The sequence below is a fragment of the Microtus pennsylvanicus genome, chromosome 2, assembly GCF_037038515.1.
Source record: "Microtus pennsylvanicus isolate mMicPen1 chromosome 2, mMicPen1.hap1, whole genome shotgun sequence".
In the NCBI taxonomy this organism is placed as follows: Eukaryota; Metazoa; Chordata; class Mammalia; order Rodentia; family Cricetidae; genus Microtus; species Microtus pennsylvanicus.
This window is the reverse complement of record NC_134580.1, coordinates 136772476-136786542: the sequence shown is the minus strand read 5'-3', so window position 1 is coordinate 136786542 and position 14067 is coordinate 136772476. Positions and strand designations below refer to the sequence as shown.

At 41.9% G+C, this 14067-nt stretch overlaps 1 protein-coding gene across 13 annotated transcripts in view; it reads left to right on the top strand.

The window, feature by feature from the left end:
- Ptprt (protein tyrosine phosphatase receptor type T) overlaps positions 1-14067 on the top strand; it is a 1058455-nt gene that overhangs the window by 888479 nt on the left and 155909 nt on the right. For all 13 annotated transcript variants that reach the window (XM_075962946.1, XM_075962941.1, XM_075962945.1 and 10 more), the window contains one exon: positions 4715-4850. In XM_075962946.1, coding sequence (XP_075819061.1) covers positions 4715-4850 — 136 coding nt within the window. The remainder of the gene's footprint in view (positions 1-4714; positions 4851-14067) is intronic.

Below are 14067 nucleotides of genomic sequence, written 5' to 3'. Positions count from 1 at the left end.
GCCTTGATTTACCAGCCTTGGTTGTGGCACGTGTGGAATGATGGTCATTGTGGTTCGTGGTCCTATGAGAAGCCAGCCCTGCGTGCTTCCCTGTATCTCTGAACTCAGTTCTCATTCCAATCACCAAGCATCTCCAGTGCCAGCCCTGAGCACGTGACTCTGACTCCCAACGGAAGTGTCACTGGTACTTCCCATGTTCTTATCCCTCTTAGGTCACATAGGAATCTTGTTTTTTCTCTCCATATGTCTGTCACCTTTGAATTGCCAATGCCATTCATTTATGTGCAGGAAAGCAAGTCCCTGGCAACTCCTGAAAATTATCTTAGAGAATGCTTAAGTGAACATTGAGTTTTCTGCAAATTCTTGTAGTCGTATCTGAGCCTGAGTGGATCAGGAACGCATAGTTGCCCCTAATAACCTCACCATGTAGTCCATGCTTTCGGCTCTGAGACCTTTGGCTTAAACTCACGGAACTTTTCTAAACTATTGGGCTGTCACTTTTCACATGACTGCCCAGAATCTGGATGCTTCTCTGTGACCATCAGGTGAATACTAATGATTGGCCCTGGTCACTGCTGAAGGGGCTTCTATCAAAATCATCTTGGTCTTGGGGAAAGGTTTCCTAACACTTAACTAAGACCTTCACTTACCTTGGAGCATGGGCCCTGATCCTTCCCTGGAAACACATGCCTTTCTTCTGGAAATTCATCTTCTGTTGGTTCTAGGACACCATACTCAGCTGGGTTTGCTTTCCTTGTCTAGATGCTCATGTTTTGTCTGCAGGTTTGTCTGCCTCTGCTCACTCCCTGGACACTACTGAGCTACAAGTCTCTTGTCTAGGCCTGCTTCTTCTTTTACTTGTTATGCCCTTCCTAGGCAGTTTCACTAACTCCCATGCTACAGATACTGTCTGTGGATATTTAAGAATTGATCTTTTTATCTACAGCTCAGAGTCCCCCCAGAGCTCTAGAGTTGCTCTTTCAGCCACCTGCCTTCCCAATCAAATTACTCTAAACTCAAGCAGGGTTCAATCTAGGTTTTCTTTTTGTGCGGTTTCTCGAAGCCATAAATCCCCCTATCATCTACCATGTCACACAAACCAAAACCTGTGGCCGCCCTTGTAATTTTGTTCTCCTTTATTCCCCTTGCTCCATCTATCGTCAGTTTTCACTGCTATTTCTTGAGTCTTTGTTACTATCATCTTCTACCTGGGTGCCTACGATAATCTCCAAACTCATTTCTCCAAGCCACTTTGGCTCCACGTTGATGCTGGGATGATGTGCTAGAAGCACAAATCTGACTCATGAGCACACGCGTGTTTAGATGACTGTCTGTTTAGCTTGGGCTATGGACCAAAACCATCATCATAACCTGCAGTGCCATGTGTGAACTAGCTCCTGCTTCCCTCTCCAGCATCTTTCTTCGCCTTCTTTCTCACCTTTTGACCCCTTAAACACTACATATCTGGCATACACTAGGTTCCTTGGAACTCACCCTGCTGGTCATTTCCTTCCAGAAGTGACTTACTTCCCTGTTAGCCTCTTTCCAAGGGGTCATGTTCCTCTGTGCAAACCCTTAACACAGCTGAAAGTTGCTATCTTAGTTAGGATTTCTATTGCTGTGAAGAGACACTATGGCCATGGTAACTCTTATAAAAGGAGGAAAAGCATTTAATTGGGGTGACTTACAGTTTCAGAGGTTTAGTCCATTATCATCATGGTGTGATATGGTGGCCTGTAGGCAGATATGGTGGTGGAGATGCAGCTGAGATTCCTACATCTTGGTTTGCAGGCAACAGGAAGTGGCCTGTCTCATTGGACATGATTTGAGCATAGATGAGACTTCAAAGCTTGTCTCCACAGTGACACTTCCTCCAACAGAACCAGACCTACTCCAACAAGGCCACACCCCCTAATAGACAAACTTGATGCTGGAGAAGTAGCTAAGATCCCTACATCTTGACGTGCAGGTGATAGGAAGTCATCTGTCTCAGTGGACATGACTTGAGCATGTAAGAGACCTCAAAGCCCACTTCCTTTCTCCAACAGAACCACACTTACTCCAACAAAGCCACACCTCCTAATAGTACTTCTCCCTTTGGGGGTCATTTTTCTTTCAAACCACAGTTGCCATTACCAATTATTGATTTATTAAGTATGTCCTCACAGGGTTACACATACCAGTGAGCACAAATTCTCTGAAAACAGGGACTATGTTTGCTTACCACGATGTCTCCAGATGCCTGACACTAGTAGATGTTTACATGCCTAAGGCATGAGATATGAATCTCATTAGACCAGTGACAACAGGGATATTACATAGGAAGAGGCTCTTAGGGCACTTCAGCCTTGCACTCCAGAACAGGTACTAAGGTACAGATAACTCCACCAATGATGCCATGATCTAGAGCCAACCTTTGCTCTAATTCTGAATATAAAAATTGTCAGCATTGGGGGCCTTGTGATCTGAGGTGCTCTCTTTCCTTTGGTCTTGGTTTTATCAACTAGGTTTTTCCTAGAAATCATACCTTCAATCTCATAAATAGAGGCTATTTAGGACTCCTCGGAAGTACCCTCACTCTGCAATATCGGACTGCCCTGACTAAAGATGCACTGGCTCTCCCTACATGCATCAGAAAGTCAGTGCGCTGCAGAATGGCAGAACCTTGTCAGACAGCCCTGGAGTTGAATGAATTGGTCTTGCCTTTATCTGGCAGAAGTAATGAATAAAATATTTCACCTTTAATGGCTTCTGTGAAAATGTTTTTTGACCCTACAGAGATTATAGTTTGGACCCAACACTTGGACACACGGCAGCTAAAGATGCATGAATGAATTAGTAAATAAGTGATTCTGGCCTGTGCATTTTTATGTCCCCACAACCTTCACAGTGACTGTGAGGAGGAGTCCTTTGGTCAACACTGACATTGTAGCGATGAAAAAGACACAGCACCTGCTCTTAAAGGCTTCCCATTCCCACCAAGGGCACTCAGCTAAGTAAACCAACTCGCCAGAGTTAACTAAAATCTGAGGAAAGTGCCTGGAGAGAATATGCACTCTACACACATAAACAAAAAAAAATTGAAAAGTATCAATGTGCTGGAGGCCTGCACTTAAGCAGCAGGGAGTTTGGGGAATCAGATTCGAAGTTTTGTGTTGAAAAGCAACCCTTCAATTCAGTGCTCAGCTAAGTTCTATGAATACATGACTAAAAGCAAGAGAAAACTCAATTTGGTTCCATGAGGACAAATGTGTGCGGGCAGAGACATCATCCCTTTAGCCAAATACCAAAAAACCACATACATTTAGTGAGTGCCTATTATGAGTCAGGATCTGTGCTAACATAAGAAACAAAGATAAAAGAGGCATAATGCTACCCGCGAGGAGCTTGCAGACCAGTAGAAAAGACAGATGTGAAAACAAGCAACTAATAATATCGGTACATTGTGGTATGAGAGACCGTGAGGTATCCTCAAACTGTTATAAAGTGTTATCAGAATTTAGTGGAGAAAGAAACTCTGCCAGAGGCACAGGAGGCCACAGAAGGTATATTGGCTGATGAAGGATGAACTGGTGCTGATGTTGCAGAAAAGTAGAGATGAGTTTGGGAAAAAGTGCTTCTGACTTTAAATTGCTAACCAAAAAAGTGATTCTAATGGGGAAATAAAGACAGCAGGAGAAAATTACCCTAGGATGCTGGTAGCCCATGGTCTACCCCCCAGAATGTCTGAGACAGGAAATTGACTTCCATCCTTAGTAAACTCATGAAGAGGCTGGAGTCCACCTCTCTTTGCTCACTTACTTTGCTATGGAGCAAGCAAAGCAGCTGTTTGAAGATGAGGGATGAGGAAGAAGGGGCTTCGGGAGATGTATTCAAAGTTTCTCATCATTAAGGCCTAAGTTTGAAGTTACCAACCTGGGAAATATTGTTCCTGACATTAATATCACCCACGTGACTTTTAGCAAGGCCTTTCATTTGTTTTGGGTTTTTTTTTTGCTTTTGTTTTTTGGTATTTTTTTCCATATCTAAAATTGGGAAAACAATGTCTGTTTTTGGAACTATTTGTGATTGACCAAGTTAGAGCCCTGAACCACCCACACAGTCTAAAGACATAAGTGGTCAGTTCATACTTTCCTTTATGAGAGAGACTGGGTCAAAAAGTTAGCATATAGTATTACATAATTGCCAAAACTGAAATTCATCATGTTTTCTAAACCCAAGGCAATTCCTTTTTATCCACTACTTTTTCCTCTACTGTTGGCTTCTTATATAAAAAAAAATAGTAAAACAAAAGATTCCTTAGATAACAAGTAATTTTAACTGTGTTACTTTAACATAAAACTATTATTTCCATTACATAATCTGAAACATAATTCTATGAGCCCAGGAACTGACTGGTGAGCCAAGGATTGAATTCTCACAGCAAAGCACCATAATGAATAAAACCTTATTTTATTCACATGGCAAGTATGAGAAATTCTTTTCTTTGCTTTAGAATGTCAGTTTCTTCACCTTGAAGAGGACATCATAGTAATCCCAACCTCTGAAGAAATTAATTCTCAGAGGGGACTATGTAGAACAATGTATCTGAAGCTCTCAGCACAGTGCCTGGCACATAGTTAGCTTTAATAAATAGACACTGTTCTCACTATCACCGTTGCCTGGTCACGTGTGAGCCTTTCTAATGTCTTCCTCCTCCCGTTTTCCTCCCAAGGTGCTTCCACGCAGAATTCTAACACTGTGGAGCCAGAGAAGCAGGTAGACAACACGGTGAAGATGGCAGGTGTGATCGCTGGTCTCCTCATGTTCATCATCATTCTCCTGGGTGTGATGCTGACCATCAAAAGGAGGTGAGTCTTGACGCTGCCCGGAAGATCTTGCTGACCCCATGACCCTAGCACTAGCATATGGCTGGGGCGTTTTTCTGTCAACTACTGTCCAGTAGAGCTTTTCCCATAGGATCCTTGAGTTCCTTGTGTGATTGTTTGAGGGATATATGTTGCCTCCTTGACAAGTGTCTTTGAGAAGGCCAGCTTTTTAGGTGGTCAGTGATTCCTATTGCTTCATGTTGTGCCATGGAGTCTGGTTATGATTAAGTAAGTCTTCTTGGAATTAACTACTGTGGATGGTTTGTGACACCCTCAAGATGGTTGGGAGCTCCAGGAGCACAGATGAACACAGTAAAATGATGCTTCACCTTTTCTTTCCTGCATTTCCCCAACATCCACCAGTCAAGAGCAGCCTCTCCTGTTGCCTCAAAGCCTCCAAAGGAATGAGACTTCAGAAACTCTCCTACATGAGACTCCTTCCTTTGCCATGTCTCACCAAATATTCCCAGCCAGTTATTACCATGTATTATCTTTTATCAGAATGTTTCCCTGGGCACCTATGGGCAACTAATACAGTTTTCTTATGTTGTATGTAAATCACATTACTAATGAAAGCAAGGGTACCAATACCCTTTATTGCCAAGGTTCAACCTCCCATACTCATCCTCTGCTTAATATATAGTCACAGGTTTGAAGATAATACAAAGAATTCAAAGAAAGGGGTAGAAAAATGCAAAGCATGGGTAGGAGCAAGCATTATCATTAATGATCATTGAATATTACTCAAAACTGGATCCCCGACCATCTCTGTTTGGCCTTTACCTTTCACCGTATTGGCAAACTTCATTTCCAAGTTTCACTGATGGACTCCAGTCACAGCCTCCATCTTCCTAGTTTCCAGCCAAACCTAAGAAGGCATCAGCCATATTAGAGTAACATCTTCTACAACCCCATCTTTTCAGAATGCAAACAGCAGTTTACAAAATTAGTCTTTAAAGTTACACCTGACACTGGAGCTCTGGGTTTGGTTAGCTGTGAAGTTCAGGAAAACAGCAATGAGAAGGACCAGGGAATTTCTACCATCTTCAAGTTGAAAGACACTTTGGAAGTTATTTTCCATCAGAATAAAGAAACTAAATGCCCCCAAAGACACCACTAGGTCTACTCAAGGAGTCACCTGAGTACCAGTGAGGAAAAAATTGAAAAACAATATCCGTATTTTTAGTCACTGATGACTCAGAAATGCTAGTGCTGTCATTATGTGTGCAGCTAGTCTTTTCTCATCCCTGAAACCACCAGTTGTCCTTGTTGATCTGTCTCTCATGGGAAAAGCTTTGATTCTGCCAGTCTTCTTCCTTACCAGGATATCTTCTTTCGGGGACTTGGCCTTTTATTTACATATTTTATCAAATGCTACTGTTTCTCTTCTCAAATAACCAATGGAATGGCATAAGAGTTAAGGTTCCCAACCAGTTATTAATTTTCTCATTGGAAAAAAAAATAGAGTGAAAGGAAGATTTTATGTTATCAGTGTGAACACAGGGGCTTCAGAGAGCTAAAGGGAGCCGTTCCTTGTAATCCCATTATCATTGATTAAACATGACCATACTGTATGTCCCGGGGACTAGCCAATCAGCCACTATTATTTGAAGCAGAACATGCACTTTGAGTTCTCTGGGAGTGGTGAGCATATTGTACATATAAGATCACAGACAGGTCTATTAGCCTTGCAGGTGTGGCAGAGGCAGAGGTGAGCCTGGGACTGTCTACATGGAAAAAGCAGCCAATTAAATGGAATTGAATATCGTGAAATTTTCTGATTTTTTGCCACCAATTTGTAAGTCAGATATGTTCTTCCAATTTTGCTCTTTCTAAAGCCTGGCTTAACCTACGTCACCATCGACTGTGAGCTTGCGAGAAAAAAAAAATTCACTTCCTTCTCAGCAGCTATTTCTGAAATGTGTGATTTTTCCCGGAGGGAGGAAAGGGATGGCTTTCTGCTTCTAGGGTGAAGGTACACGGAGAGTGAGCCTTCTGTGTGGTTTAACCTCTCCCGGGGGTATCTAGGGTGAGGGTACACAGAGAGTGAGCCTTCCGTGTGGTTTAACCTCTCCCAGGGGTATCTTTATCACCTCTCATGTCTACAAAACTGTCAGACACAACCAACAGGTGTCACATGATCACCATTTATTTCCCAAAGCAAAATTTAGACCCCATGGCAATGCACAGCTTGGGGATGCTGATCTGTACTTGCATATGCAGTCTATAGACATGTTTCTGCTGGTTGATAGGAATAATGCGCAGATGGTGTGAAGGGAGGATGGGGGCTAAAAAGGAGTAGGGGGGGAAAGGAAGAGATGAAAGGTAAGGTGGGGGAGGAAAGAAATTAAGCACAGGCCTGCTTCTTTCTCCTAACCATGTTTTCCCATGTCTAGAGATGCCTCGAGGACAATGAAGGCCACCACAGTGAACTCATTCTTTCTGTGGAATTCTTCTGAATCCAGCCCGTTGAATAAATATGGGGACATAATTCAATCCAGTCTGTTACTAACGGGCTGCTAGCCAAAATGCTACCCACAGCAGCCTGGAAGGGAGACATTTAGAGTAACGGACCCACTGGAATGATGAATGAGCAAATTAACGCAGCTCAGGATCCCTGGGTCGGGGTCCTTTCAGCGCCCCATTCCCACCTCCAGTTCCCGAGTCCGTGGGTTCTCAGAGGGCAAATACCTGCTTGTCATTACCTATCTCCTTCACTGGCTTGAACTTGGCAGGGCCATCCCCGTGTCCTCCATGGTCATGAATGCAGTGACAGGTTTTGGTTGTTGATTTTTTTCTGCTCCCTATGCCTCTAAGTCTTGAGTTGAGTCCATCTCAGATCTTTCTAGGCTACAGCCACAGATGTTTCCATAAACACAGATGTCCCCAGACTCTCCCTCTTAGAGGTTCACCGTCGTTGATGGTGAAGCTCTCTTCTTTCTCTCAAAATTAAAAAAAATCTGTCTTCTTGCTAGGGTTTCTCTTTAGTAACAGAATGGGAAAGCAGGCAGAGAATGTACTTGAAGTGCAAAGAATAAAAGGAAGGACTTTATGGAGAAATTAATTTACATTTAGATGACTCAAGAAAATAGAAAGAAAGGGAAATAGGAAGGAAAAAAATTGGCAAAAAATGGGTTGAATGGTTTTTATTCTTTCCTTGTACTTGTTTTATAATGCAGAGGAGGGTCTCTAGAGATAAAAGTCAAATAGTGATGTCAATGGAGGCTTAAATAAGACTTTTTATGGTTTCCAAAACACTGCAATTAAAATTTAGAATTATTTTTGAATCACTCTTAACCATTCATTTTTGATTGTGAACCTGTGCATAATCTGGGTGTCATGAAAAGTAGACTCTAAACCCTGAACCCTTCCCTGACACACTTGATTTCCAGCGTGGTTTTAGCCATGCTTACTGCAAAATATCCATCCTTAGTTTCTCTTTTGCTTCAGGATCCACCAGTTATATCTAGACTTCAGACTGTTCCAGAATGGATGTTACAAGACACATACCATGCCATTATGTAGTAATACATACTGTTTATGTTCTGAACTCCCGACAATGAGAAGCCCTCAGTGCCAACTCCTCTCTGCAGTCTGGAGTTCATTTTCCCCTTTACTTTCTTATTTTTGGAGTCGTTAGACTGTCTCCTCTGAAGAAATAGGCAAGCAAGAGGTTGTGAGACAGCCTACATTGTCCCTTAGCCTGATACCATAGAGCACTGGATATTTTCAGGGCAGAGTAAGATAGAAATTCCAAGTTTTTGTGCCTTAACTGGGAACATCTTGATGGTGGAAGCTGTCATTAGCCATTCCCGTATAAAAACCTCTAGGCCACGCATATGCACCCACGTTTCACGTAGTTCAGTGTCATGTTGCTTTGGAATTTGCTTCCTGGAGTCTGAGAATAGAGTTTGTTATACTTTTCTTTCAGTCTCTGAGATAAAGAACAGTCTAACCAAAATCAGCTTAGTCTACAGGTTACAGCCCATCGTTGAGGGCAGTCAGAACAGGAAACCAAGCAGGTTCTTGAAGGCAGGCTTGCTTACCACAAAACCCACAAAAATGAGAATCAAAACAAGCAAACAAAAACAAGAAAAAAAACATGTCTAAACTAAACAAAAATCCCACAAAAACAAAAGACATGGAGTTCATGTTGTGTTGCCGCCACATTTAATGGGGACTAGTCAGACTTTGTTCAATATACCTATGTAAGGAATCAGAATGTCTGATGCCAACAGGAACATTCATTGTACACTGTACCAAACTCGTTCCAAAATTGTCACCAAAGTGCTACCAGCAACTCTGCAAATGACACTCACACACTGACCCAGTTTCTTCAATCCCTGCTTAGACTCCTGGGTGCCCTGATTGTCACTCTTCTGATGGTCATAATTGCCTGGATCTGTTGAGGATTCCATTCTGCTGTTGTTTTGTTTTTATAAATAGGAAGTGGAGTTCAAAAGGGTTATATGAGTTGGCCATGGTGCTGGGATAAGTGTAGAAATAAATCCAGACTGTGATTCCAGAGCCCATGAATTCTTCTAAGCCTACATTTTGATGGTCAGGTGGCTCGCTGTCCTTGGCTCTTCCCAGGGTAGAGGGTAGACCTGTAATGTCTCCTCACTAGCTCCTCTCACTATTATCACATCAACCTATCCTTCAACAGTACCCAGAATAATGTTTCAAATTTCAGTGCATTCTCTCTAGCCTGTTGTCTAAAGCTTCAATGGCTCATGGGGTGGGGTGAGGGAAATGCACACGTTCACCTCCTTTGGAAAACTGTTTCATGAAGTTCTGCCCCCATGCTCACTGTGGTTTTTCAGGGCCCCTCACATCACCTTGACTCCTGATCAATGCCTGTGCTTTTTCATTGCCTATATAAAGGTCAAATTATGATCTCCTCTTCAGTAACCATTTCATGGCCCTACTATATGGATGTCCTCTGTGAAGCTCCATTTTATGTTCTGATTCACCGTTGTCACCTGTGTTGACACTTTATCAATTCTACTATATTACCAGCTATGTATCCTGATTCTTCCTTGAGTCAAACATGCCTAACAGAGCCTGGAAATTTCATACAACAAACAAACAAACACAAACTGAGTGGAATATCCCAGTGAATTTAAAACAGATGAGGGCTAGCACTATCTTTTAACAAGTGTATCATTCTTCAGAATATAAATACCAATGTGAGCACCCAGCATCAATGGTAGAGCAAGTCCTAAGATACATGAGGTAAGTTTAGAGGACATTGTTTAAAAAATTCACAGTCTGTGCCATCAGATACCATATTGTTAAGAGAGAAAAGCTAAATAAAAAATAAAAGAGTGAGACAATCAGAAAGCCTAAGTCCCCCTGGACTAGCTATTACAAGACATATTATTGGGTTATAGTGTGTTTACATATATATTTATACATATAAGTATACACGCGCGCGCGCACACACACACACACACACATCCTGTATGTCAGACAACTAAAACACGAAGAGTGTTAGAAAATTGCCCCAAATCACATGTCTCTGTGACAGTACTGTGTCTCACTCTTAAATAATACTATCTAACCTGGATGACATATAAAACGGGCCACACTAAATTGGGATGCTAAATTGTGTGGCATAATTTTAAAAGGGTCATTGAGGTAGGAAAAAAACCAGATGAAATGTGCCACCTTATACCCACCTCACACTAAATGACTTCTTATCACAGGCTAAGAGAAGGAACCAACACACACACACGCACGCATGCACGCGCCTTTCTATTTATGTTGTATTGAGCAGCTACCCACTCTGGAAGCTTGGAAGCCTCTTTCCAGCTGCTCACACTTAAGTCACCTGTAGATTTTGTGTCTTAATCACCCTTCACGTTACCGCTTATTTCCCTCCCCAGATGATTATGAAGAAAGCCCCGCCCCCCATGTCTCTTGTCTTGACTCTTGTTCTGTCTTCTGTGGCCACTGTCCCTTTCCCTTTCTGCATTCTCTTTACCCTGCTCTGAGGATCATTCATCTAGAATAAGTATCTGTCCATATGGCTTTGTGGGTTTCCCCTGTGACCTTGGGATGGAGACAAAATTCCTTGGCAATATCATGACATTTTCACTTTACTCCCCACCCACTCAGTTCATAGAAGAGTTTCATGTACCTGAAAAATGCTACTCACAGCCTGGCTTCTCTGTGCCTCAATCCACACATGGCAGATTCCGCTCTACCTTGTCTGCCTTCTCTCCCCACATCCAGCAGTATGGTCCCACATCCGTCCATTGTCGTATTCCAACTCTCACTATGGAAGAAAATATAACTCAACACTTGGGAACATGGACTCTTGAAGGAAGACTCCCAGATACTAATACCCAGCATCCACTCCACATACCCACTGTGTAACTCTGGGTCACTTCTTTGATCCTCTTTTTCTTTGTCTATAAAATAAGGATAATAATGTCTCATAGGGCTAGTGTGATGATAAAATGAGGCTGTCCACATGATTCACTTAGAATAATATCTGGTTTAGCTGATATATGCCCTATTGTTTAAAAAGTAGCTTTTTTTTTTACTTTTTATTTTCACTTTTTATTCTTAGGGAATTTCACTCAATGTATTTTGACCACATTCATCCTACCCTCCGCTCCTCACACATCCAAAACTCCTTCCCCACCTATCCAACTTATATTCCCTTTAAAAACAAACACATCAAGTGTAGTTGATACCGCTCATATATCCTTGGATGTGTGTCCTTCCATGGGAGTATGTTAACCCCATCAGGGACTATAGCCTTAAAGAAGACCGACTTTCCTCCCACATGTATCAACTGCCAACAGCTCCTTAGCTAGGTCTTGGACTTTGTACCCGCCTCCTCTCTGCACCCTGGGATTATGACTGGCTTGAGCTTTCATGTGCCTTGTGCATGCTGCATCATCGGCTCTGCAATCGTATTTGCAGCTGCCTTGCTGTGTCTACTGTTTCCTTCCAGTCATCTGCCTCCTCTTACAATCTTACAATCCCCCTGCCCACTCTCCTGCAATGGCCTTACACTAGTATCTGGGACATAAGTGATTGTCTTCTATTTAAGTGGAAGCTATCATTATTGTCTCCTCTGTAATTTTCTTGCCTGGCTTTCATATTAGACCAGGTGGGCTGGATCAGAAGCTCGTTCGTCTATCTATAGTACTTGGCAGAGACAGGTATATTAGTAGACTCTCAGGAAAGTTTTCTAATTAATAATTAAATGATGCTTGAGTGGATAATGAATGTGTCGTTGGATGGATGGAGGGCTGAGTGAATAGATGATCAGATGAATGGGAGGGTTAATTTCAGGGGTCGATGGATAGAATTGTTAGGTGAGTGGATGGATGGATGGATGGATGGATGGATGGATGGATGGATGGATAGATAGATAAGTTTAGGGGCTAGACAGATGGGTAAATGACCAAATGTGTGATTACATAGACAAGTTAGCACTGTTAAAATGATATAGAACAAAGAGAAATCCTACCTGAAGTCAGTGTTGTCAGCCAGCTAAAAGGCGATTCTGTAGTATGTGATTTATTAAGTTTGGGATATTGTTTTTTTCCCCTTCCTAAGCACAGCTGTCTTTGTGTTCAGGATTTTTGGTTTCAGGCAATCTGTTATCTGCAATATCACTGTATCCTTGTAAATTCAGACCTTCAGTAAATCTTCTTCAAGGTTTAGAGAATACACACATGTAAACTGTGTTGTGGTCACAGAGCAGATATCTGTAACTTTCCTGCTTGGTTGAGGAAAGATTGCCCATTATTAGAAAACCGCTGATCACTGCCGTTCTTGGAGTTTCATTGACGACAGCTCAGAGACAGCACTAGGTTTGGTGACCTCCGAGACAACTCAGAAAACAGGCAATCTGTGTTTAAATGGGAAGAAGTAAGCATGTTGTTGGCTGGAGGTGGCCTCAAAGGAGGTGAACCTTGAATGTTGAGAACAGAAAATTCAGAGAATCAGAATACTGAACAACACCTTCTGCCTATAAGGAAGCAGCTGCCAATAGAGAGAAAGCTCAGCTCAGGACAGAAGCGTTCCAACTTCTCCACAGGTGCTCAAAATCTTTGATCTAGTGAGGAATATCCTCTTAGAGCGTTGGGTTCCTCGGTTAACAGTAATAGTAACAATGTCTACATTTTTGAGAAAATTCAAAGAGCTGAGGCATGGGGCATCATCATGTCTGGTCCATGTCTGGTACCCTGTATTATGTCTACACAGTGGTTAAGAACATGACCTTTGGAGAGGTGATGCCATCAAATCGAGATACTGGTTTGTCATCTTCATCCCCATTTGCTTCAGTTTATTCTTCTATAAAGCTAAGATGATAGTGTCTATTTCTTTGGATAGCTGTAAGGAAACACACAAGCTAATCTGTGATAAGGGCATAAAACAGTGTTGGTACCTAATAAGTGTACCTATATATTTGTTTTCATTTTATTATTATTGATAACTATTTTCACTGTTCTCCAAAGTATAGATGAATTCTAATTGGTCTTATTAAATAAAAGCCTGGAGTCAGGTATTAGGAGCTGAAAGCCGAGAGATCAGAGAAGCAGAGCAGCCAGCCACTAGAGAGACCTTTTACCTCTACCAAATTCTCAGACCAGAAGGGCAATCCTGTCCTCAGACTACATCCTCTGACTGCTTCTGACTGCTGCCTCCTCAGACTGTACTAAGCTCCTGTCTCCTCCACCTTATATTCTTCTCTCCACCCAGCCAAATCACTCCTGTCTCCACCTCCCTAGTGCTGGGATTAAAGGTGTGTGAGCTCTGTTTCTCTTTTAGACAGATTCCATCTTGTATAGCCCAGGGTGGCTTTGAACTAACAGAGATTCCTTTGCCTCTGTTTCCTGGGATTAAAGGTGTGTGCCACTGTTCCCTGGCCTCTAGCAGCATAGCTCTTTACTCTGATCTTCAGGCAAGTTATTTGTTAAAGCACAAACAAAATATCACTACACCAAAGAATGAACATTGTCCTAATGATGTAAGAAAGAAGCAGCAATTTTTTTATATTTGTATATGGGGTGAGACATAATCTACCTTTCATCTATTCTTAGCATATTCCAAATATAGATTAATATTGACTAATGTTAATTTAGATTAATGTAATTTAAAAAAATGTATATTATGTCATATCATATTTGGATATAATTTAAATAAAGTCATCTAATGTAAATTGCCATATAGC